This window comes from Pavona decussata, unplaced genomic scaffold, assembly GCF_977016875.1.
Source record: "Pavona decussata unplaced genomic scaffold, jaPavDecu1.1 SCAFFOLD_47, whole genome shotgun sequence".
In the NCBI taxonomy this organism is placed as follows: domain Eukaryota; kingdom Metazoa; phylum Cnidaria; class Anthozoa; order Scleractinia; family Agariciidae; genus Pavona; species Pavona decussata.
The window spans coordinates 2115001-2137471 of NW_028145469.1; the positions used below are offsets into that span (position 1 = coordinate 2115001).

At 38.0% G+C, this 22471-nt stretch overlaps 1 protein-coding gene across 1 annotated transcript in view; it reads left to right on the top strand.

The window, feature by feature from the left end:
• LOC146482246 (BTB/POZ domain-containing protein 6-like) overlaps positions 1–6292 on the top strand; it is a 75602-nt gene extending 69310 nt beyond the window's left edge. The window contains exon 2 of the mRNA XM_085107529.1: positions 5629–6292. Within this exon, the coding sequence (XP_084963655.1) occupies positions 5629–5684 (56 nt within the window). The 3' untranslated portion in view covers positions 5685–6292. The remainder of the gene's footprint in view (positions 1–5628) is intronic.
• The last annotated feature ends 16179 nt before the right edge of the window (positions 6293–22471 follow it).

Genomic DNA, 22471 nt, shown 5'->3' on the forward strand with positions numbered 1-22471 from the left:
GTAAGATATTTATTATATTTTATAATAATGTTTCGATATAACGCGCGCGCTGATTGGTTGAAACAGCGTGCTTTATCAGAGTACAACGGTGTCACGCCATCGGCCCGTTTGTAAAATGGCCGACCAATTCCCGGACTTCTCTCTCGGGTTTTATTTTGACCCAGACGTCTTGTATGACCTGGAAAACGAAAACGAAAACGAAAACGAGCTTTTAGCTTCAATAGATGTAGACCATCCTGTGAGTACCAGTGCAAGCTTCCCAGTTACTGAAAGTAAAGTTTCCGAACAAGTTACCGATGGAAACACAAAGCCGATTAGCAACATAAACAAGCAAAGATTTGCAAACATGTCAAGCGCGGAAGTTGACGAAATTATAACGAGAGCAGAGACGAAAAACACCAAAGATAACACAAAATGGGCAGTCCGAGTCTTTGAAGGTAAGCTGTAAAAATATCATAAGCTTAAGTACAGTGTTAAAAACTCAATACGGCAAATACTCGAACGGCTATATTTTCGTGAAAAAAAATTGTATTAATAATTAACAATTTTAATAATTAAGCTTAAGTTTAATTTTAGCTAGCAAATACACACATATATACAAGAACTTAACATTTTCCTCAAAGACCTATTTCATAAACAAGTGTTTTTTTTCTTCTGACGTTTTTAAATAGCTTGGTGCCGTGAAAGAAAAATCGCGAGGAACCTTCACGAAATGAACAACAAAGAGCTCGACAACTACCTTCGTCAGTTCTACGCTGAAGCTCGCACAAAAGATGGTGAATTTTACTCCAGGTCATCCCTTCTTGGAATTCGAAATGCAATAGAAAGATACCTCAACAATCCGCCACTTAACAGAGGAATTTCAATTACAAAAGGAATCGAATTTCAAGCCTAAAAAAAGCTCTTACAAAGTCAGATAAAGTTAAACAAGCGCGAAAACAAAGAAAATACCAAACACAAACTTCCCATTCCAGAAGCAGACCTTCAAAAGTTGAAATCCTCCAATGCAATCCGGGGAGACAATCCTTGGGGTCTTCTGCGGAATGTCTGGCTTCACATTAACCTGTACTGGTGTCTTCGCGGACGCGAAGGTCAACGAAAACTAACAAAACAAAGCTTCCAGTTCTTGATGGACGAGAGCGGGCGCGAATACGTTTCAATGACCCACGACGAGGCCACGAAGAACCACCCAGGGGGAATTGACGACATCAGCAGTGTGGAAAAGGAGGCTAGGATGTATTCAACATCAGAAGACCAACTTTTTGACGGCCTCAACTGCCTAAAGGTCTATCTCCAGAAGTTAAACCCACATTGCGAAGCACTCTTCCAGTACCCGAAACAAGCCGTGACACAAGAAGATCAAGTCTGGTACACCAACAAACCTCTGGGGGTCAACCGACTTGCAGGAATGATGAAGGAAATTTCCAAACTGGCGTCTCTGTCAAGAATTTACACCAACCATAGTGTCAGAGCGACTGCAATCACGCTGTGGTCCGACGCGCAAGTTCCATCGCGGCACATCATGGCCATCTCCGGTCATTGCAGTGAAGCAAGCCTCAAAAATTACAACACTCGCCCTTCGAGTCAACAATTGAGAGCTTGTTCAGATATCCTTTCCGGTGCATTGAGTGGAAGGCCACAGCTGTCACAGGAGCCCAGTTTTTCCAACGCTGTCGCCAGTTCGAGCAATCCTCTTGCTCCGTGAAGTCGACTCAAGTTTTCCATTCACAAACCACCGCGCAGCAGTTTGTTAAATACCAGCCACAAGCTTTAAGCAGTTTGTTTTCCAATTGTCATGTTAATAACGTGCAAGTTTTCATGAGCCAAAATTCGGCCGGATTTCATTAAAAACTTTACTTTTCGGTCCTGATTTTTGAACTGAAAACTCGTCCGACGTTCGAACTAAGCTTCGGTATTTGTTCAGTTTGAGAACTTTGATGCTTTGACATTTGCTTTGACATGTTGACAGCTGTCGTTTTTTTAACCAATAAAATCATTTGAAACATTCTAACAAGGATTGTGATTGGCTTATTTTAGCGTGCTTTATCAGAGTACAGGTGCACGCTGACGCCACATCTGTTCGTTCGGAAAATAAAGTTTGTTTTGAAAATGAGGGTGAATGCGCGGAGAAATAAAGAAGCCTCGACTGTGCTCGGTTCTGTTGTAAAGCACGTAAGAAGCGGCTAGAGCACTCAAGAAGTAGGGAGAAACACTCGACTACGTCTCGTGTTTCCCCCTACACTTCTTTCGTGCTCTAGCCGCTTCCCGTGTGCTTTACAACAGAACAGAGCACAGTCGAGGCTTCTTTATTTGTTAATCTGAGGTTAATCAGGAGCGCGGGAAAGGTACAACTTTCAAATTTAGCGCGCCGTACAGTAAAATTTACTAACTGAGAGACATAATAAAAGGTGATACTGCACTCCAGAAACCATGAGGAGTCTGGTATGAGTGGAGGATTGTGGGATCGTTTTTGGGGAGAAAAAGGGGGCGGTATTTTGCAAAGGAAACATTAATTATGAGCAGAGAAACAATGTTACGCAAAGTGCCATGTTTGTCTTTCCCACCCAAATCATCTCACAATCCCTAACTGCCACTTGTCTTTACATAGTCTCTAAATTCGAAATATCGGCTTTCTAATTCGTGGATATTTTCAACCTTACTTATTGCTGGAAGTTATAATTTACAAATGATATTTCATACCAAGTCCATTGTCATAGGTGTTTGTTAGAATTAGAAGCTAAGTGACTTATTCAGTTGCACTGCAACACCAAGAAAATACGTACCTAATAAAACAATATTGAGCGGGAAAAAATCAGTAGACTTTATTGCGGTTTTTTTTTCTGTAGAAGTTTTCGGTCAGTTTTAACCGGAAACTGCAGAAATGAAACCCCGCAGCCAGTCTCCTACCTAAGCCTAGTATTGTCATCGGGCTAGTTTGGTCCGCAGAATGTGTTTTACATGACTGTACTGTTCACTAACTGTAGTTATTTACCTCAATGTCGGCGTATATCCACTGATATTTACAGGCTTACACGTAGCCGGGTTCAATATATTTGTTTCTAGTTCATACCAAACTGGTCAACAGCTAGAGCGGAAATCGATGTACATGTAAACGAAACTATAAACCACCTAGTATTACTCAACAATTAGACGGAAAGCTCGAGGTGTTGGTTTCGGTCAATACTGAATTAATATTCCCGTACGTGCTTGCAAAATCGTTGGAAACCGGGAGCTAGCTGTCCGATTGTTTTAGCAAAGCTTGCTGACCGAGCTATTCAAAACAATTGCTCTGAATTTGGCCATTTTTCTCAGTCATTCGCTCTCAGGACAGTTATCGAAAATGAACCCCTCTTGCGAAACCAATAAGAAATAGCCAGTCACCGTATTTGCTAACAGTAAATAGTAGGTTTGGTGCATAAACTAAATTACAGTAATAGCCCGCGTATAAGAACCTGGGTTTTAAGAACCTTTTAGGCTAAAATTTTCATTGTAAGTCCCCTCCACATAAGAACCTATTTAGGCTAAAATTATAAGTTAGCTCCTTATCAGTGGGGTTGCTGTAAAAGTGTATAGGTAGAAACCTCTGAATTAAGATCATCATCTATTTAAAAGTAACTTGACATAACCTTTTTTTCTTTCAACCTTAAGTACCATGTTGTATGTCTATTGTGTTTGCCATTATACTGTATTATGAGATGATATTTATAATATATATAGTATATTCAGATGAAATTCATATGAAAATATAAGAACCTATTTTAAGAACCTTGGTAGCCTAAATTTGCTTTAAGTACCATTTATATAAGAACCTATTTAGGCTAAATTGAAAAATTCAGGTTCTTATACGTGGGCTATTACTGTATTGCGTTTTTTCCACAACCCATCCAATGAGCCTGTTGACGTTAGGTGCAAAGATAACAAAAAATATATAGATTATGCCAACATCAATGTTATAATATAACAACGGAACCCGCCTAATTCTAAGTTTATCAAGTTTTTGCGATCAGGGAATGAATAGTATTTTTGGCAAAATGTTTGCCAAATTTACTTTTTTGATATTAACGTTTCGTCGAAGATTTGTATAATAACTTCTTTGTATATAGAAACACTTCTGGTGGTTTTATTTACGAGTGGAATAGAGTTCCCAATTAACGAGTTAAAAGGATATTTTTTTGCAGCTGAAATAGAACCCGATTTCTCTGAGTTGTAATTGTAACTATAGATATCCCTAAGTTCACCTTGAAATTTGGTCCTAATCCTTAAACTGTTGATTCTGTGCACGAATTCCGCGGAAATAGGTTTCTTGGCAGTAACTTTCTGATAACTGCTTGATTTATTACAGTGATGAGAGCACTCGCCTCCCACCAGTGTGGCCCGGGTTCGATTCTCGGACTCGTGTGAGTTCAGTTTGTTGTTGGTTCTCGTCCTTGTTCCCAGAGGTTTTTCTCCGGGTACTCCGGTTTTCCCCTCTCCTCAAAAACCAACACTTCTACATTCCAATTCGATCCGGAAAGTTTCCGCAATAAGGGCTCCGCACTAAATACATTGACACTTAAATGGAGTGATTTATTTATTACCATTATTTTATTTTCTCAAAAGGTAGTCCAACTTTTGAGATCGCTTATGCATGACCCCTGCCATGCAAATGGAAGCAGCTAAGCAGTAATTTCCCGTAGTGCTATTTACCATGCTTTGCCAGGTGGTGTTAGCTTTTAAATCCGTATATGAAATTCTAAGTTGGGCGTTCCAAAATGGAAGCAATTTGAGCAGTACACTTTTCAAAGGAAACAAATTAATATCTTTTAAGGACGGTACCTACTTTTGTTACTGCGCATACGTTCTGCGCATCTCAAGATACTCGGGTTTCTTATGGGTAGTGCTACTAATACAGAGATATTTTTGAGCGTTTTAAAACCTTGCGGAGAAAGCAGAACGTGGCAGGTTTTCTTGGTATCCAAAAAGAAAGTTGGGGTAACCGTGCATTCTTCAGAGATAATAGAGATTCAATATGGGGAATAATGAAATACATCGCTTTGCATTTTAGCACTTTTTAAAATTAAATTGTTGCTTAATGATCGCAAAAAAAAAATGCACGGTTACCACCAATAAGGGGAGAGTGTCTGCCCACCCGAGGGGGCGGGGTGGAACTTGGAAGGGTATGTTGAGTTTACACCGCTTCCTATTGCCTCCCTATTCCCGCTTCCCTTGGTAGCCTTGACTTAACCTGACTAGGTTCCCCCCCCCCCCCCCCCTCGGTAATAGTTTAGACTCTCTTCTTAGATTGCGCTAGCTTTTACAAACCAACTGCAGTGGCGGGAGTTCGATCGAAGGGTACGAGTCTCGAAAATCCCAAGGAAAAATAGGTCTCTGTGAACAGTGTAGCATTGTACGTATGCTTCGTATTATGTTATCCTTATTTCGTTCTTTTCTCGTCAGTTAATTTATTTATTTTATTTATTTATTTATTTTTGTTGGTGGTCATAAAATAAGTGGTTCCATTTGCAATAGAAGCGAATGCCACGTGCCGACTTTTTGCTAAAATGACTGGTCCGCCTTCCTGGTATGGCAAGGGTGGCGTGTCCTCTGTAGAATCCTCCGGTGTGAAATTTTCATTCGGTTACGTTGGAGGACGAACCACGGTTTCTGAGGGGCAGTTTGCTGAATTTGTCTTCTCACTGGATTGAGCCTTTACGCTGAAATTTTATTTTAAAGTTATTTTCTAGCTACAATTGCCTTGCTTTTGCCTTATCACCACAGCAGCAATTTATTGTTTTATTATTCCAACTGTGCCATGGTTTATTGCATAAATCACTTTTTTAAATGATATCAGTGCACGTATTTGCTATGTAGCTTTTATAGAGACTTTTCAATTGTTAAAACTTGCTGAAGTAAATTTAAAGATGGTTTACAACTATGCTTATTTGCATTTACTTCATTGTATTTACTAGTTAACTTACTTTTTGCACTATTCCCTGCTATTGTTGTAAACGAACTTCGTTTATTTTCTGGACGCGAATGCTTGAACATCATTTATTATTGATCACCGCTGAAGCGATTCAGTGTTGCTTTATAATTGTAACTTCAAATGTCGCATGGTTCGTTGTATAAATCGCTTCTTGAAATGATACCAGAGTATGTATTTTCTACATAGATTTGATAAAGAAGTTTCAATTGTTAAAATTTTTGCTGAAGTTATTTTTAAGAAACGTTTACAAGTATGGTTATTTGTATTTACCCACTGTTTTTACTTACCTGTTCAGAAGGATTGAATAAAGAAAATAATTCTAGAGAACTGATGAATGATGATTTAGTTCTATTATCGCGATCCTAGGAGCCTTCTGATTGAGCTGAGGCATCGTTATTTAGCAATAATGTCGTCTGAAATGCCGGTATGTGATTGGCTCAGAAACTGTCATGTACGCATTGCAGAGGCCACATTAGGGGGGGTCTTAATATCCCGTATCCTTGTAATTTTTTGACCAAATATCCCGTATCCCATAAATTCCGGCTACAAATATCCCGGAAATTAAAGTATCGGCTTTGTTTCATATGTTACTTGCTACGATATATTTTATAATATTCGTTCACTGGCATTAAATTAAAACGTAAACCGAAAAAGTATCGTTTTCAAGTAGCTTATTGTGACAGTTGTTTAAACTGCTGTCATTCAAAATATCATGGTAGATCTCAAGTGGAAAGTTAACAAATGTTGCCACCAAAATCACTTTTGTATACCAGTTAATATGATTAGCCGTTACCTGATGCCTAATTTCTACATATCATCTTCATCCAGTGCCACGACATCATCCTCAATTCGAACATTCTCAGCTTTACGCAATATTGCACTGATTTCAATTTGGCACTGGAGTTGCGCATCAACAAAATTAAAGGGGAGGAGTTGATCTTTAGCGTAGATGGAGACTGTCAGTTTCCTCTCAGATGCTTTTCTGTTGTTCTTAGATTTGCCCAAAAAGAAGGCTGCTTCTGGTAGTCGAGATGGCTGGTATCCTGGTTTTATTACCACAAATGCATCTTTTCCAAACAAATTCGAAGAAGAGGGAGCAACAGGACCTTTTTCATCGGAAGCAGATGCCATGCTGAGCAGGTTATCAAAATCTACAGGTTGTGGCTAAGAAGGCTTCGCGAAGTAGCAGTTGATCGGTAATGTACCTGGGTTGTCTTAAGTACTTTTATTACGTACGGTGACCCGGCGAACACTTTGGCCGAAATCTTCCCGCCACTTTCGCATTTCCACCAATTGTCGCCTGGTCACCTTGGAATCTTTCTCTGGTTTGGATATGGTTGGAATTGTAGAGAATGGTAGGAAACCAGTTGCTTTGAGTAGAATGCAGAGGAACTGTTGAAATATTTGAAGCTGCATTTGGTATTTCTCTTCAGGTAGTCTCTGAGGGTTGATGACAATCTGTGTGCGAATTGAAGAACTAGAGGCTATCATTACCATTCCTTATTTCGGCAAACAGGTTTTCAACCACAAGAGTAGTTAGCGACGCCATGTCTAGCTCGCTTACGTACTCTAGTGAAAATGTTTCCAATCGACCCGACAATGTGTTTCAACGTAGAAAGGGTGACTTCTAAGGCCTGGATAGTTTGCTGTGAGCAAACGCCATCTGGTCCCTGAAGGATACTTGTTAAATTGATTATCTTTCTAACTTCAGAAATGCGATGTTTGAAGAAACCATTTACCTGCCCAATTACATTAATGGCCTCTTTAGCGGAGAACGTCTTTACATTGGCTCGTGGCTCATTCCTTCTGTGAACACCAAAAACTCTGAGAAATTTATTAAGGTTTTCTAAGTATTTCAACAATCCGCTTGGTCCCACATATAGTGCCCATGATGAACCGATGACTGGTCAAGAAAATCAAAAACGGTTTGTTTTACACTTATATATTTTCATTTCAGTATATCTAATCATCAAAAACACAGAGAAGGGCATGTATTTAGTAATCCAAGAACGTTTCTCATCAAACATCTGATATGTTGCATTTTTTTGCGAATATCCCGTATCCCTGAAACTATTTCTCAATATCCTGTATCCCAATAACTTTTTCCTCAAATATCCCATATCCCGGTAATTTTTCCGCGAATATCCCGTATTCCGAAAATCCCTAACAGGGCCTCATTGCAGCACGGCACTTAAATGGGCTCGGCGCTCACAGATCAAAATTTTAGCTCGGTGAATGAACCGTGCCTGGGGAGAGTGTCAAAACTACCGAGGGAAGAGGGAGTGGGAAAATGGGAGAGGAGGCGGAAAAACTCAGCGAACTCTAACTAGGGCCCCCCTCTGTAGTTTAGGCACTCCCCAGGGACCGCGGAGGAGTTGGGGCTGGGGAGACTTTAGCCACCCCTTCCTTCCCCCCCCCCCCCCCCTTTTTGTATGCTTCGAAAAATATTTTTTTTGTTATTTTACATATATAACCATATCCATTACTTACAGAAACAAGGTTTTTTCCGACAAACCCGATAATTTCGGACAGTTTCATTTCTAAGTTTTGCTGTTGCACGAACGACTAGATTTTAACCGTGAAATAATGGGATTTCAGGTGTTGTTTTTATTTTCATTCGTTCTTGAATCGGTGTTTCACGAAGATAAAGTTTCATCACTGAATAAGTACGAGGGAGGTTTTTGCACAAAGGCATTCATTTATAAAAGCTAGTAAGCTACCTATTGCCGTTACGGATTGTGATTGGCTCAAATATAATAACTGTCATGTAAGCATGGCAGCACGGCACATAAATGGATTCGGCGCACACAGATCAAAATTTCACTTCTGTGAATGAACATGAGACGTTGGATGGTGTTTTTTATTTCTTTTCATTTGAGTTTACAAAGCTTCTGACCCTGTTCACGGAAAACCAATAATATTTTTTAGCGGTAAACATGTACCATATAAAGCGGATATAACTTTTTTCTTGAAGGTAAGCGAAAAAGAGTAATTATAAATTCGATGAAGAGAAATCTGAGAGAAATTTAGTTAAAAGACTTTTTGTTGAGTGTGAAAACGTCCACGGTAAATAACAATGAGTTTAAATTCCAGTAAATTATGTCATTTTCAAACCAAAGGGTCTGATTTATTTGGAATACTCCCCTTTTCAGACGCTTTGAGATGCTTTCGCTTTGCTCAAAGTTTTTTGTTTAAATTAGCAAGTTACCAAATTTTCACGCACCTTCGCGCCTCTCCAGAAAATACCTCCTCAAGCCTTTTCTGGTAGGCTGTCAACGTTGCTTGCTCATATTCTTCGCCGAAAGCTTCTTTTCTGGTGTGTCTTATCTCTTCGCGACTCCGCCCAGTACGGGCCGAATGTATTTTCTCCCAAGTAGCCGTCATTATACATGCGTTATTGACCAAGCTTGTTCGGTCAAGATGGCTGGATATTGGCCAAGTTCTTTTTTTGCGTTTTTTGGACCGAGACGAAGTCGAGGTCCATAAAAACGCAAAAAAAGAATGAGGCCAATATCCAGCCATCTTGACCGAACAAGCTTGGACAATAAAGGATTTATTATATGGCTTTACCTTCAAGTTAAAACTACAACAACAAAACAAAACAGGACATGAAACTGCTCTGCTCGGAAAGAAATTCTTCATAGCCGGCCGGTGCAAGATTTATTTTCAGTGCATTTTTGGATTAGCGTGTAATCGTGGAAAACAAGGAATCCTAAATTATCTTAGGGCTCTAACTTTATAATGGCTTAAAGGGAGTATACAATTATTGAGAACAAAAATTTTAGATTTTCGCAAGAGCGGGAAGATTTGAATAGAATCCGGCAAACTCGCCATTTTCAGCCGATCGCGCGGTGGCGTAAATAATAAACATTTTACACAGTTTTCGGCTTCCAATCATTAATTCTTGAATGAAACAATAGATTTTGAGATTATATGCAAACATAAGCCGAAAAAAAGAGCGGGTAAATCAGAAAACTGGGCGAAACTTTGATAAGATTTTGTTGTTTACAAGAAGTAAGATGCGGCTAAATTAAAAACGTGAGCCTCTTCGGCAAACTTGAGAAAAATACTTTTCTGAACTGCTCTAAACATTTAAAGCAATTTCCACTACGCTATGATTTAAATACAGTCATTGCAAACCTGGAGAACTTATCAATTTGGCACTCGACTTGAGACAATAAGTTTTACAAAATCAACTCTATATAAAATACTACACGCAGAGCAACTCACCGATTCAATTCACATTCCGATTGTAGCTGAAACAAAATTTTCACTACACCAGGAAGATTCCATTTTCTTTCCTTTCCTTTAGGTAAATGTGGAGAGTTAACCGAACTTTTTAGTGAGCGTTTTCCCCCAAAACAACGAGAAAATCGAAGAAAAGATTGCATTGTTGTTGGGATTAAACTTTCGATGCCAAGCGGACGAGAAGCGGACGGGCAAACGGGTAATCCCGAGCAGGCAAGATAGCTCCATCTTGCCCGCTCGGGTAGCCAATCACAGCGCAGGATTTGACTCATCTTGCCCGCTCGCGGAGCCAGCCATATAATAAAAAGCGGTAATGTCGTCTCAAAATTAAGTTTAGTTTGTTTTTGCGATACAACCATTTTGTTGGAGAGAGTAAACAGATAAAGTACAAATCGTGCGCTGATTGAAAGAGAAATTCCTACTTCAGTCAAACTGTAGCCATGGTATTCCGTACCCTAAATTTTTCCTCGGGGCGGGTTATTTGAATTTTTAGCTTTAAATTTTACGTCAAAACAAAGAAAATGCAAAAATTTTCAGTCCATGAAGTACCCACCATTGATGAAATAGACGAGCGAGTAGGTTTAAACATTTTACCAGCAAACTTTATAGATAATTTGTTACAGTTTGTTACCGCCGCGTGATAAACAACAATCATATGAAAACAGTGATGAATTAACCTCACAATCAGAAGCAAGGATAAAAAATGCAACCATACTAGTGCCCAAAAAAAGGAAAAAGGGCATCCTTATCCTAGCTTAGATGCCGTGGAGACTTAAACATTTGAAACAAACCAAACGGAGAAGAACACTGTAAAAATTACCGAGTCTGCCGTTCGGCGCATGCGCTCGCTACGACAAGAAGACCAAATTGACAGACCTGAACCATGAAAGACAACATAGCTGAGCTCTTGAAGAATTTTTTTTTTGAGAGAAGAGACGCCAGAAAAGAATTTTTTGGCGAACAATATGAGCCAGCAACGTTGACAGCCTACCGGAAAAGGCTTGAGAAGGTATTTTCTGGAGAGGCGCGAAGGTGAAAAGTATAAGTAAGTTGAGTAAGTTAAGTAAGTTTCAAGTTTATTTGAGATTTAAACATATACAAAGAGAAGATGAGCACTGCTCGCAGTTAGCTACGCCTATTCGAGGCGAGCAGTGGTTCACTGGATGAAATAATGGATTTGATCATATTTGGCTACAAGACAAATATGAGACAAATCTGATGTTATATTTGTCCGGGTTGTCAAGACAACAAATGTGGGACAGATATGTTTTTATATTTGTCCCTGATAAATGCAGGACAAATACTGTTTAAAATTGAAGCTATATTTAGCCAAATTTCTAAATGTAAGGCACACCAGACAAATGTTTTAAACAATTAAATGCCCAAGCTAATGCTCTGATGAATCTATCTCTCCATAAATTTTTGTTTTAGTAGCACTCCCACTTGTCTGTAGGGCCTGTTTGAGCTTCCCTTCTTTGTAACACTACAGGGGAAGATTTAGGGGTGGTGGATTGGGTGGTTAGCCCCCTCCTTTTGGAGAAGCAGAAAATAAAAATATCAGTATCAAATTCACTTCCACAAAATTTATTTTCCTTTGAAATAGTATACTGTACATAGATTCTTAGGAATAGTACTGAATGGATCACAAAATTAGAATACTTGTCTCTTCAAATAACAGTATTCACCCATGCATCACAGCATGATATCTATCCTGGTGAAAGCAAAAATTCATATTTACAAAGATACAATTGGACTTGGCTGATTCGAACAGTCTCGGTTATTTCGATTTCCTCTTTTAGTTAAACTCAAAACCATTTCCTTTGGATCTGCCCTTCAGCCATTTACCTTCAGGTATTTCAAACTCCACCTAATTTAAACTATTTTTCGTTTCCCCTGAGAGTTTGAAATAGCAGGGTTCAACTGTAGTTATAATAGATATTCAATCCTTCACTTTAAAAAATAATAATGGAAAAGAAGCTTCTAAAACCTTCCACAAATGATATTATGTTATGTTAAATTAAACTGAACATGAATTAGCATCTTCGAAGTCTGCTGATTCTTGCCAAAGGCTACAAGCATAATCCCACTTGAGAAATGAAAAACTCTTTTCCTCTTCTGGTTCTAAGATTCCTGATTTCGCGAACACGGTAGCAGAATGTACTCAATGGTCTGAATAGACCAATTTCGATCCATTAAAATTCAGACTAACACAATAGGCCTCAGCACGAGGCTCTGGGGAATACACCCCCCAAACTCTGTTGTTATTCCCAGAGCCTCGTACTGAGGTCTATTGTTTTAAGGTTCAATTTTAATGTAACAAAATTGGTCTATTGTAAATTATAGCTAAGCAAGAGTCACAAAGGATGCCACTGACCCTTTCAGTTAATGATAAACTCAATCATACAAAGTCATATATTTCTAATACTATAGAAATGTTATCACAAGTACATGTTCCTTTCATGTGGCAAAACAAAAAGAACATTTTCCCTCTTCCATTTTTGCACAGTTCCCACAAATTTGCTTTCTTTGTTTCTATTTTGGTTTAAAAAAATAAAAGTTTTCTAAAAAAACAAAACAACAAGGAAAGTTGCAGTTGAAATAATTTTGTAGTTATACTTTTCACTAACCAAGTTCGAGGACCAGGGGATACTGCACTCCAGAAACTACAAGGCTACAAGGAGTCTGGTATGAGTGGAAGATTGTGGGATTGTTTTGGGAGAGGGGAGAGGGGGCGGTATTTTAAAACATTAATTATAAGCAGAGAAACTATGTTGTTCAAAATACCATGTTTGTCTTTACCACCCAAACGATCTCACATTCCCTAACTACCACTTATCTTCGCATAGTCTCTAAATTCGAAATAGTTGACAGCGAAACCACTTGGTTATGTCTCCGGCTATCTAAACTTTACAACTTAATTCGTGGATATTTTCAACCTTATTTATTGCTGGAACTTATAATTTACAAATGATATTTCATATGTATTTATTAGAATTAGAAGCTAAGTGACTTATTCAGTTGCAATGCAACACCAAGAAAATACATACATAGGAAACAATATTGAGCGGGGAAAAAATCAGTAGACTTTATTGCCGTTTTATTATTATTATTATTTTTTTTTTTTTTCAGATGTTTTCGGTTACTTTTAACTGGAAACTGCTGAAATGAGACATCGCAGCCATTATACCTACCTAAGCCTTGTATTGTCATCGGACTAGTTTGGTCCGCAGAATGTGTTTTACATGACTGTACTCTTCACTAACTGTAGTTATTTACCTCAATGTTGGCGTATATATAAACAATAGCCTCCATTTGGCGCGAAAATATGCACAGATATTTGTCCGCGGACATTATCTGTTCCGCGAAGCGAACAGTTTTCCGAGAGCGAAGCTCGAGGAAAACTGTGAGCTTCAAGGAGCAGATAATGTCCAAGGACAAATATCTGAGCATATTTTTAAAGTCAAATGGAGGCTATTGTGTTTATTATCCTGCGAATATTTTTCGCAACATGCGGGAATCTCGCGGGAATGGGCAGGATCTGCCATTCTGTCATATGTCAATTACGTCAAAGTTTGTCAGTTGGCTTCCAAAATCTCCACGTCAGATTTCGCTTCACTTCGAAAGCGTTTGTTTGAGGAAAAGGTAAAACATTTGAAAGGAAAGTAAACTTGTTTAATTCCGTGAAAGACAAAAGCAAGATACAAGTGGCGGATAAGGTTACAGGTAATCTAACTACCTCTCAAAAACAAGCTAAAGATCACTGAAAGCGAAAAACTGTAAAGCATCGCATTCCGTAAAAAGTGTAAACTGCCGTCAACAAAACAGCCGGCGCTTTGTCGTTCTCCTCCTTTATCTCGTGTTCAATTGGAGCAGCACTTTATATCGAAAATACAATTGTGGAATTTGCTAGCCGAAAACGACCTGTGAAGAAATCGAAGCTGAACCTGCAGTCGGATACGACGCCACCGGTTGTTTTTGCTGGATTCCATCAATTGAAAGCGCTTTCTTTGCTAACTTGACATTGAATGGAGCCAGCAACGAAGTCGTTCGCAATCACTGAGGATTAAACTTGTTGCTCGAGAGTAGGACAAGCTGCTTCTCTTCGTAGAGAAAATCAACATCTCGGGGTATTATGGCTGGTTTTAGTGTTTCGTGGACGAGATTTTATGTTCGCGAGCGATCTCGACCAGGTGAGCATTGATAGCATCATTTACCTGTTTGAACTCTGTCAGTAATGGTACTGAAATTTATGTTTTCGTTATTTAAATTCCTTATATCCAGACCAGCACGACTTGCTCTCATTGAATTACAACTGTCATATTTGCCGTCGTGTGAGCGAGCTTCGAGCTTATTAATAAAACTCGTTTAATAGCTTGTTGATGGCTTTCTCATTGCGCCAGGCTGAAAGAAAACCATAAATACTCTTAAATGAGATGGGCTAAAACTTTTCGTCTGTCATATTTTTCAGTTTTACCACATTTTTAATTCAAGGACTGTTAAACAGAGTTCAAACCAAGAGAAAATGTCGCAAATACGAGCTTGAGTATTTCAACATTTCGTTTACGAACAGCTTACCGTCAAAAACGTTTAGAGCGTATGATGTTTTCTGGTACTGGGTTATCGACCAGCAGGTTTATCTCTTTTTCTGCCACAAAAGCAAACCGTTCCCCCATCTTGACATTCATTTTAATTGTAAACAAGACGCGCCTTGAAGTTTTTGAAATTGGGGAATATCACTTGGGGAATATCCTCGGATATTCCCCAGTTTTAGCTGGGGTATATTCGGTCACGTGAGGCGTTAAGACCAATCGCGCGCGAGCGAAAATATTTGATGGATTATAACGACTGATATTTACCGGCATACACGTAGCCGGGTTCAATATATTTGTTTCTAGTTCATACCAAACTGGTCAACAGCTGGAGCAAAAATCGATGTACATGTAAATGAAACTATAAATCACCTAGTATTATTCAACAATTAGTCGGAAAGCTCGAGGTGTTGGTTTCGGTCAATACTGAATTAATATTCCCGTACGTGCTTGCAAAGTCGTTGGAAACCGGGAGCTAGCTGTCCGATTGTTTTAGCAAAGCTTGCTGACCGAGCTATTCAACAAAATTGCTCTGAATTTGGCCATTTTTCTCAGTCATTCGCTCTCAGAGCAGTTTATCGAAAATGAACCTCCCTTGCGAAGCCAATAAGAAATAGCCAGTCACCGTATTTGCTAACAGTAAATAGTAGGTTTGGTGCATAAACTAAATTATTCTGTGTTTTTCCCACAACCCATCCAATGAGCCTGTTGACGCTAGGTGCAAAGATAACAAAAAATATATATATTATGCCAACATCAATGTTATAATACTACTAATAGTTTTCACTAGAGCTGCCCCCGCTTTGGAAGATCTGTTTAACACCTGTATATGGTTTTTACTGGATATAAATACTGTGCATACGAATGTTAAAAAAGAAACGTTTGAATATTTATTGGAGTTAACATCCATGTAACTGGTTAGCATATTTCTCTCTAAAGGCTGGTTTGCATATGATCGCGGGTCGCAGATCGCAGATCGCAGATCGCAATAAGTTCTGCGATCGTCTGCGATCCTCTGCGATCATATGGAAACATACTTCTGCGATCGTCTGCGATCCTGCGATCACGATCGCAGACCATCGCAGAAGATAGAACCATGTTCTATCTCCTGCGATCGTCTGCGATTAATTGCGATTGTACGATCATATGGAAACCAAAGTTTTGCGATCCGCGATCGAAACGCATCCCATAATATTTCGAGTCCTCTTCGACGATTCAACGCTCGTGTGTTCGATTGTAGGAACGGTCTACGTCATGAATGTGTTTATTATCGCAGCCGCAGAGATTTTAACGGCATGCACAAGAACAAAAAGGCCAGCTATTGGGACAAAATCGGGCAGAAGATTCATTTATCGGCTGAGGAAGCGAAGGCCAAATTTCTCCAACATAAGAACTGCATACGGTCGTTATCGAATCCAAAACGCATACGGTCGTTATCGAATCCAAAACCGATGTTTTCGACGGTTTTGGAGCTGGCGACGAGTCGCTTAATCATGACAAACAGAAGAAGTAAATTTGCTTGCAGCAAAATTTCCGCTCTTCCACGTTCGCGATGTTGTTTGCTTTTCAACCTACACGCGCGTGTATATTTGACGTTTTCGCTGACCAAAACGTATGCCTGCGGTCGGCTCTGCGATCGTTGTGATTATATGGAAACAGCCTTTTTTGCGATCGTATGCGATTGTTTGCGATCTGCGATCGTCTGCGATCATATGGAAACCAGCCTTAAATTTGACATTGAAATCTATTACAGTCATACAGTTTTGTTTTGTGAAACGGCAACGTATTCTATGTATAATTATGTGAACTCGTGGTTTGAAAGGCTGCTAAATGATGGCGAAATGCCAACTCGTGGTTGCAAGACCTTGAAACACTGCTGGAAAGACCTCGAAATGCTGCTAGAGGACGACGAAACTTAAACTCTTGCTCGCAAGACCGTCAAATGCTGCTCGAAAACCTCGTGGTTGTAGAATGACAGCTACCCGACAGCACCTTCCGCGCTTGCTGAAATATTACCCGAGACAACCGTGCGCACCTAGTTTGATCAAATCGAGATTTTTTTCGCATACTAACAAATTTACTCACAGTACTTACTTTCTTACATTTTGAAATTCCTTAAATGTATACACGCGGGGAATCCTAGGGTGCCTCCTCGGGTTTTGGCCTATGGGCCAAAACCCTGCGGGGGCAATAACAACTGAATCCGCCTAATTCTAAGTTTATCAAGTTTTTGCGATCAGGGAATGAATAGTATTTTTTTTATATTTACGTCGAAGATTTGTATAATAAACTTCTTTGTATAAAGAAACACTTCTGGTGGCATTATTTACGAGTGGAATAGAGTTCCCAATTAACGAATTAAAAGAATATTTTTTTGCAGTTGAAATAAAACCCGATTTCTCTGAGTTGTAATTGTAAGTAGAGACATCCCTTAGTTCACCTTGAAATTTGGTTGTAATCCTTAAACTGTTGATTCTGTGCACGAACTCCGCGGAAATAGGTTTCTTGGCAGTAACTTTCTGTATAACTGTTTGATTTATTACAGTGCCACCAATGTGGCCCGGGTTCGATTCCCGGACTCGTGTGGGTTGAGTTTGTTGTTGGTTCTCGTCCTTGCTCCGAAAGGTTTTTTTCCGGGTTCTCCGGTTTTCCCCTCTCTTAAAAAACCAACACTTCTAATTCCAATTCGATCTGGAGAGTGTCCCCAATAAGTGCCCCGCACTAAATACATTGACACTTAAATAGAGTGATTTATTTATTACTATTATTTTATTTTTTCAAAAGCTAGTACAACTTTTAAGATCGCGTATGCATGACCCCCGCCATACAAATGGCAGCAGCTAAGCAGTAATGTCCCGTACTGCTGTTTACCATGCTTTGCCAGGTGGTGTTTGTTTTTAAATAGGTGGATGAAATTCTAAGTTTGGCGTTTCAAAATGGAAGCAATTTGAGCAGTACATTTTTAAAGGAAACAAATTAATATACGGCGGTTAAGGACAGTGCCTACTTTACTGCCTACGTTACTGCGCATACGTTCTGCGGATCTCAAGATACTCGGGTTTCTTATGGGTAGTGCCTACTAATAGAGGGATATTTTTGCGCGTTTTAAAACAATGCGGAGAAAGCAGAACTTAATTTGCAAGTTCCCTTTGAATCCAAAAAAAATTGGGGGTATCCACGCATTTTTCAGAGATGATGGAGTTTCAATTTGGGGGAAAAATGCCAAACATCGCTTTGTATTTTAGCACTTTTTAAAGTTATTGTTGTTCAATTATCTCTAAAAATACATGGCTGCCCCCTATCTTCTTTTTAGATTCCAGTAGCCCTTGCTAAGATCTGCTTTACCTGTATAGTAATTAACTGCTCAAATACCTCTGTATTAGTAGACACCGTCCTTAAATTTTCTCTTTTTGCTACATGCAGTATTTACGAGGTTCATGATATGCACTAAAATTCCAGGTTCTCTAGTGTCTTTGCTGGCCAACAACACACGTAACTCGCCACTGCCACACGTGATCTCTAGGTGATCTACGTACTCATCCACACTCATTGCCCTAGGCCGTTCACACTGACCGTTCCCTATTTTTCCGTGGGTTTTTCGAGACTCGTAAGCTTCGACGGAACTCAGGCCATCTTGGTTTGTAAAGGCGAGCGCAATCTGGGGAAAGTGTCTAAACTACCGAAGGGAGCAGGGAGTGGGGAGTGGAGAAGAGGCGGGAAAGCAGTAGTATGGGATATGAGGGGATCAGCGCCTTTTCCATGTCTCGGCTGTTGTACTTTTTTTTTTACGTTATCCAGCTGTTGCACTTTTCAAAAGTTTAAATACATGGAATTTACAAGGTGTTGCACTTTTTTCCATAAAAATTACCATAAAATTGCCATAAATCAGAAACCAAAAAATTGCGCTAAAAAAATTGCGCCAAAAAAATTGCGCTGACATTTTCCAAGTCGAAATATCCTCAAGGCATTTTCAAAAGAAAACTTTTTGGAATTCTATATTAAAATATCCACAAAAGTGCGTTTAAAATAATCATCATATGAAATCATTAGTCATTTCTACGCTTGGTCTTTTATTTGGTTTTTATGGCTCAGGCGAAGTTAGGAGTTTAGCTTCTCGGCAGCGCAAGTCGCAGCGGAAATGTAATCGAAAGTAGATTTACTGAAGCTTGAAAGCAAAGCTTTCTAGATGAAGTAAATATACTAAGATTACATTTTCGATAAGACGAGCAGGGGATGGAGAAGCGTTAAAAACTCCCTCGATTTTTAAAGTGGGAAGGGGAGCGAAGCGACGATGGAAATCGAGGCTTTAATGTAACAAATAATTTTTCAAGGTTGAACCAAAAAAATTGCACCAAAAAATTGCGCAAATAATTTCCCAAGGTCAAACCAAAAGGCTTAAAGAGATGTTATTATATATACAATATAATATGGATAAATTATCAAAATCTGAATTATTTCAAATCATTTCTCAGGAAAGTAAGAATATTGCTGCATTAACAAAACAAGTGAAACAATTAATTGATGTGAATAAGCAATTAATCGAACAAAACAAACCAGTTTCAGCACCGCGTACTAAAATCATGGAACGCCCTATTCCAGCACCACGTAGAAATGTCAAGCAATTGGTTAAAGAATATGAGGAAAATATTATTACACCAGTTCCACCTCCCCGCACTAAAATAAAGCAAGTGAATAAAGCTTTGAAAGGTTATACTGAATCATATGAGGTGGCAGTAATCGATGATAAAGATCCATTAGTTCAATTGCAAAAAACAAGACAAAAACTAGGATTTTATATCAAAAACATATTAGAATCCATGAAAGGTTTGAAGTTTATTGAAACTCTGAAAGTGACGTTTGAAAAAACAACAGGTGATATAATTATATCCAAGACGGCATATTTTAACAGTAAGGCTCAAACGATCATCAACCAAACAGAAATTGCTGAAGCACTAAAATTAACTGCAGAACAAATCTTGAATAGGATAGCTCAATGGATATCAGAGGGTTCAGGATGGATCATAAAATCAATCGACAATCATTATCTGAATATTGTACGATATAAACCAATGAAGGGTTCATCGTATCTTAAACTGCCAATTGAATTACAAAATAAGAAAGGATTAATCAATCTGCAGAATAAAGACAATGAATGTTTTAGATGGTGCCATGTGAGACATCTTTGTCCAATGGATAAAGACCCGCAGCGCATTAAAAAATCTGACCGAAAATATGTTAGTGAATTGAATTATGATGGAGTTGTATTTCCTGTTTCCATCAAACAGATAAATAAAATTGAATTACAAAATAAAATCAATATCAATGTTTTCGGTTATGAGAATAAACAGCCATATCCACTTTATATATCAAAAGAAAAGTTTGAAGATCATATGGAATTATTGCTTATATCTGAAAATGAGAATAAACATTTTGTGTACATCAAAGATTTTAATAGATTTATGTTTAACCAAACCAAGCATAAAAATAAGAAACATTTTTGCATGCATTGTTTGCAATGTTTAAGCACAAAAGATGTGTTTGATGTCCACAAAAAAAAACTGTATTGTAATAAATGGTACACAAGCTATTAAAATGCCAAGTAAAGATAACAACATTTTACAATATAACCATTATCACAAGCAATTACCTGCTCCATTTGTAATATATGCTGACTTTGAAGCTTTAACAGAACGGATACATGGTTGCCAACAGAATAATGATAAATCTTTTACAGATGCTTATCAAAAGCATACAGATTGTGGATATGGGTATAAAGTTGTTTGTTGTTATGATGACAAGTATACCAAGGATGTTCAATATTATAGAGGTGAAAATGCTGTTTATAAATTTTTGGAACAAATGTTAGAAGAAGAAAGTTACTGCAAAAACATTGTCAAATGCAAATTCAACAAGCCATTGAAAATGACTAATGTTGATGAAGAAGAGTTTCAAAAAGCTGATAAGTGTCATATTTGTGGCATATCGTATAATGACAAAGATATAAGAGTCAGGGACCATTGTCATATTACAGGTTTGTTTAGAGGTTCAGCACATCAAGATTGCAATTTGTCGTTTAAACTCACTGGCAAGATACCTGTGGTTTTTCATAATCTGAGAGGATACGATAGTCATTTTATAATGCAGCAGATTGGTGAAATTGTTAAAAAACATACATATGTGAATGGAAAAGGTGAGGAGTGTCAAATGAATGTCAATGCCATTCCAAATAACATGGAAAAATATATGGCTGTTATGTTGGGAAATAGTTTGGTATTTATTGACAGTTTTCAGTTTATGAGCCAATCACTTGCTAATCTTGTTAACAATCTTCCAAAAGATGCTTTGAAATACACGAGAGAATTTTTCAAAAAGGATAAATATTTCAATTTGATGACGAAGAAAGGTGTATACCCATATGATTACATGGATAGCTTTGATAAGTTTGAAATGACTGAATTACCATCAAAAGAAGAGTTTTATAGTCAATTGAATAATGAGCATATTTCAGATGAAGATTATGACCATGCAAAAAAAGTTTGGAAACCTTTAAAATAGAAAATATGGGAGTATATCATGATCTTTACTTAAACAGTGACATACTTTTATTAGCAGATGTTTTTGAAAATTTCAGGAAAACGTGTTTGGAATATTATAAGTTAGATCCATGTCATTATTTCACAAGTCCGGGTTTGAGTTGGGATGCTATGTTAAAAATGACTGGTATCAAATTAGAACTTATGACTGATATTGATATGTTCCAATTTATTGAAAAAGGTCTAAGAGGTGGTACCAGTTACATTGCTAATCGATATGGAAAAGCAAATAATCCCTACATGAAAGAGTATGATGAAAAAGAACCATCTTCTTATATCATGTATCTTGATGCAAATAATTTATATGGATGGGCAATGTCTCAATATCTTCCAACAGGAGGTTTTAAATGGATGTCTCAAAATAAAATCGATGAACTTGACTTAGCTAAGTATGATTCCTCATCAAAAAAGGGATTAATATTGGAACTTGATTTGGATTATCCTACCTCACTACATGATCTTCATAATGATTTTCCATTAGCACCAGAACAAGTTTGTGTAAAAGAGAATATGTTCTCGAATTATTGTAGTACGATAAAAGAAAAGTATAATATTTCCATTGGTCAGGTTCATAAATTAATTCCAACTTTGTCTGAAAAACGGAACTATGTATTACATTACAGAAATTTGCATTTATATCTTGATCTAGGTTTGAAAATAACCAAGGTTTATAGAGTACTTGAATTTGATCAATCACCATGGCTAAAACAATACATAGATTTCAACACTCTTAAAAGAACTAATGCCAAAAATAGTTTTGAAAAAGATTTCTTTAAACTTATGAATAATAGTGTATTTGGAAAAACAATGGAAAACCTCAGAAAAAGAGTTGATGTAAGGTTAGTCACTGATGAAAAGAAACTTGTTCAATTAACATCAAAACCAACCTATGTTTCAAGTAAAATTTTCAACGAGAATCTAGTAGCAGTTCATAAGATAAAAGAGACATTAACATTAAATAGACCAGCATATGTTGGGATGTGTATTCTAGATATAAGTAAAACACTAATATATGATTTTCATTATAACTACATGAAATCAAAATACGGAAACAGAGCAAAATTATTATTTACAGA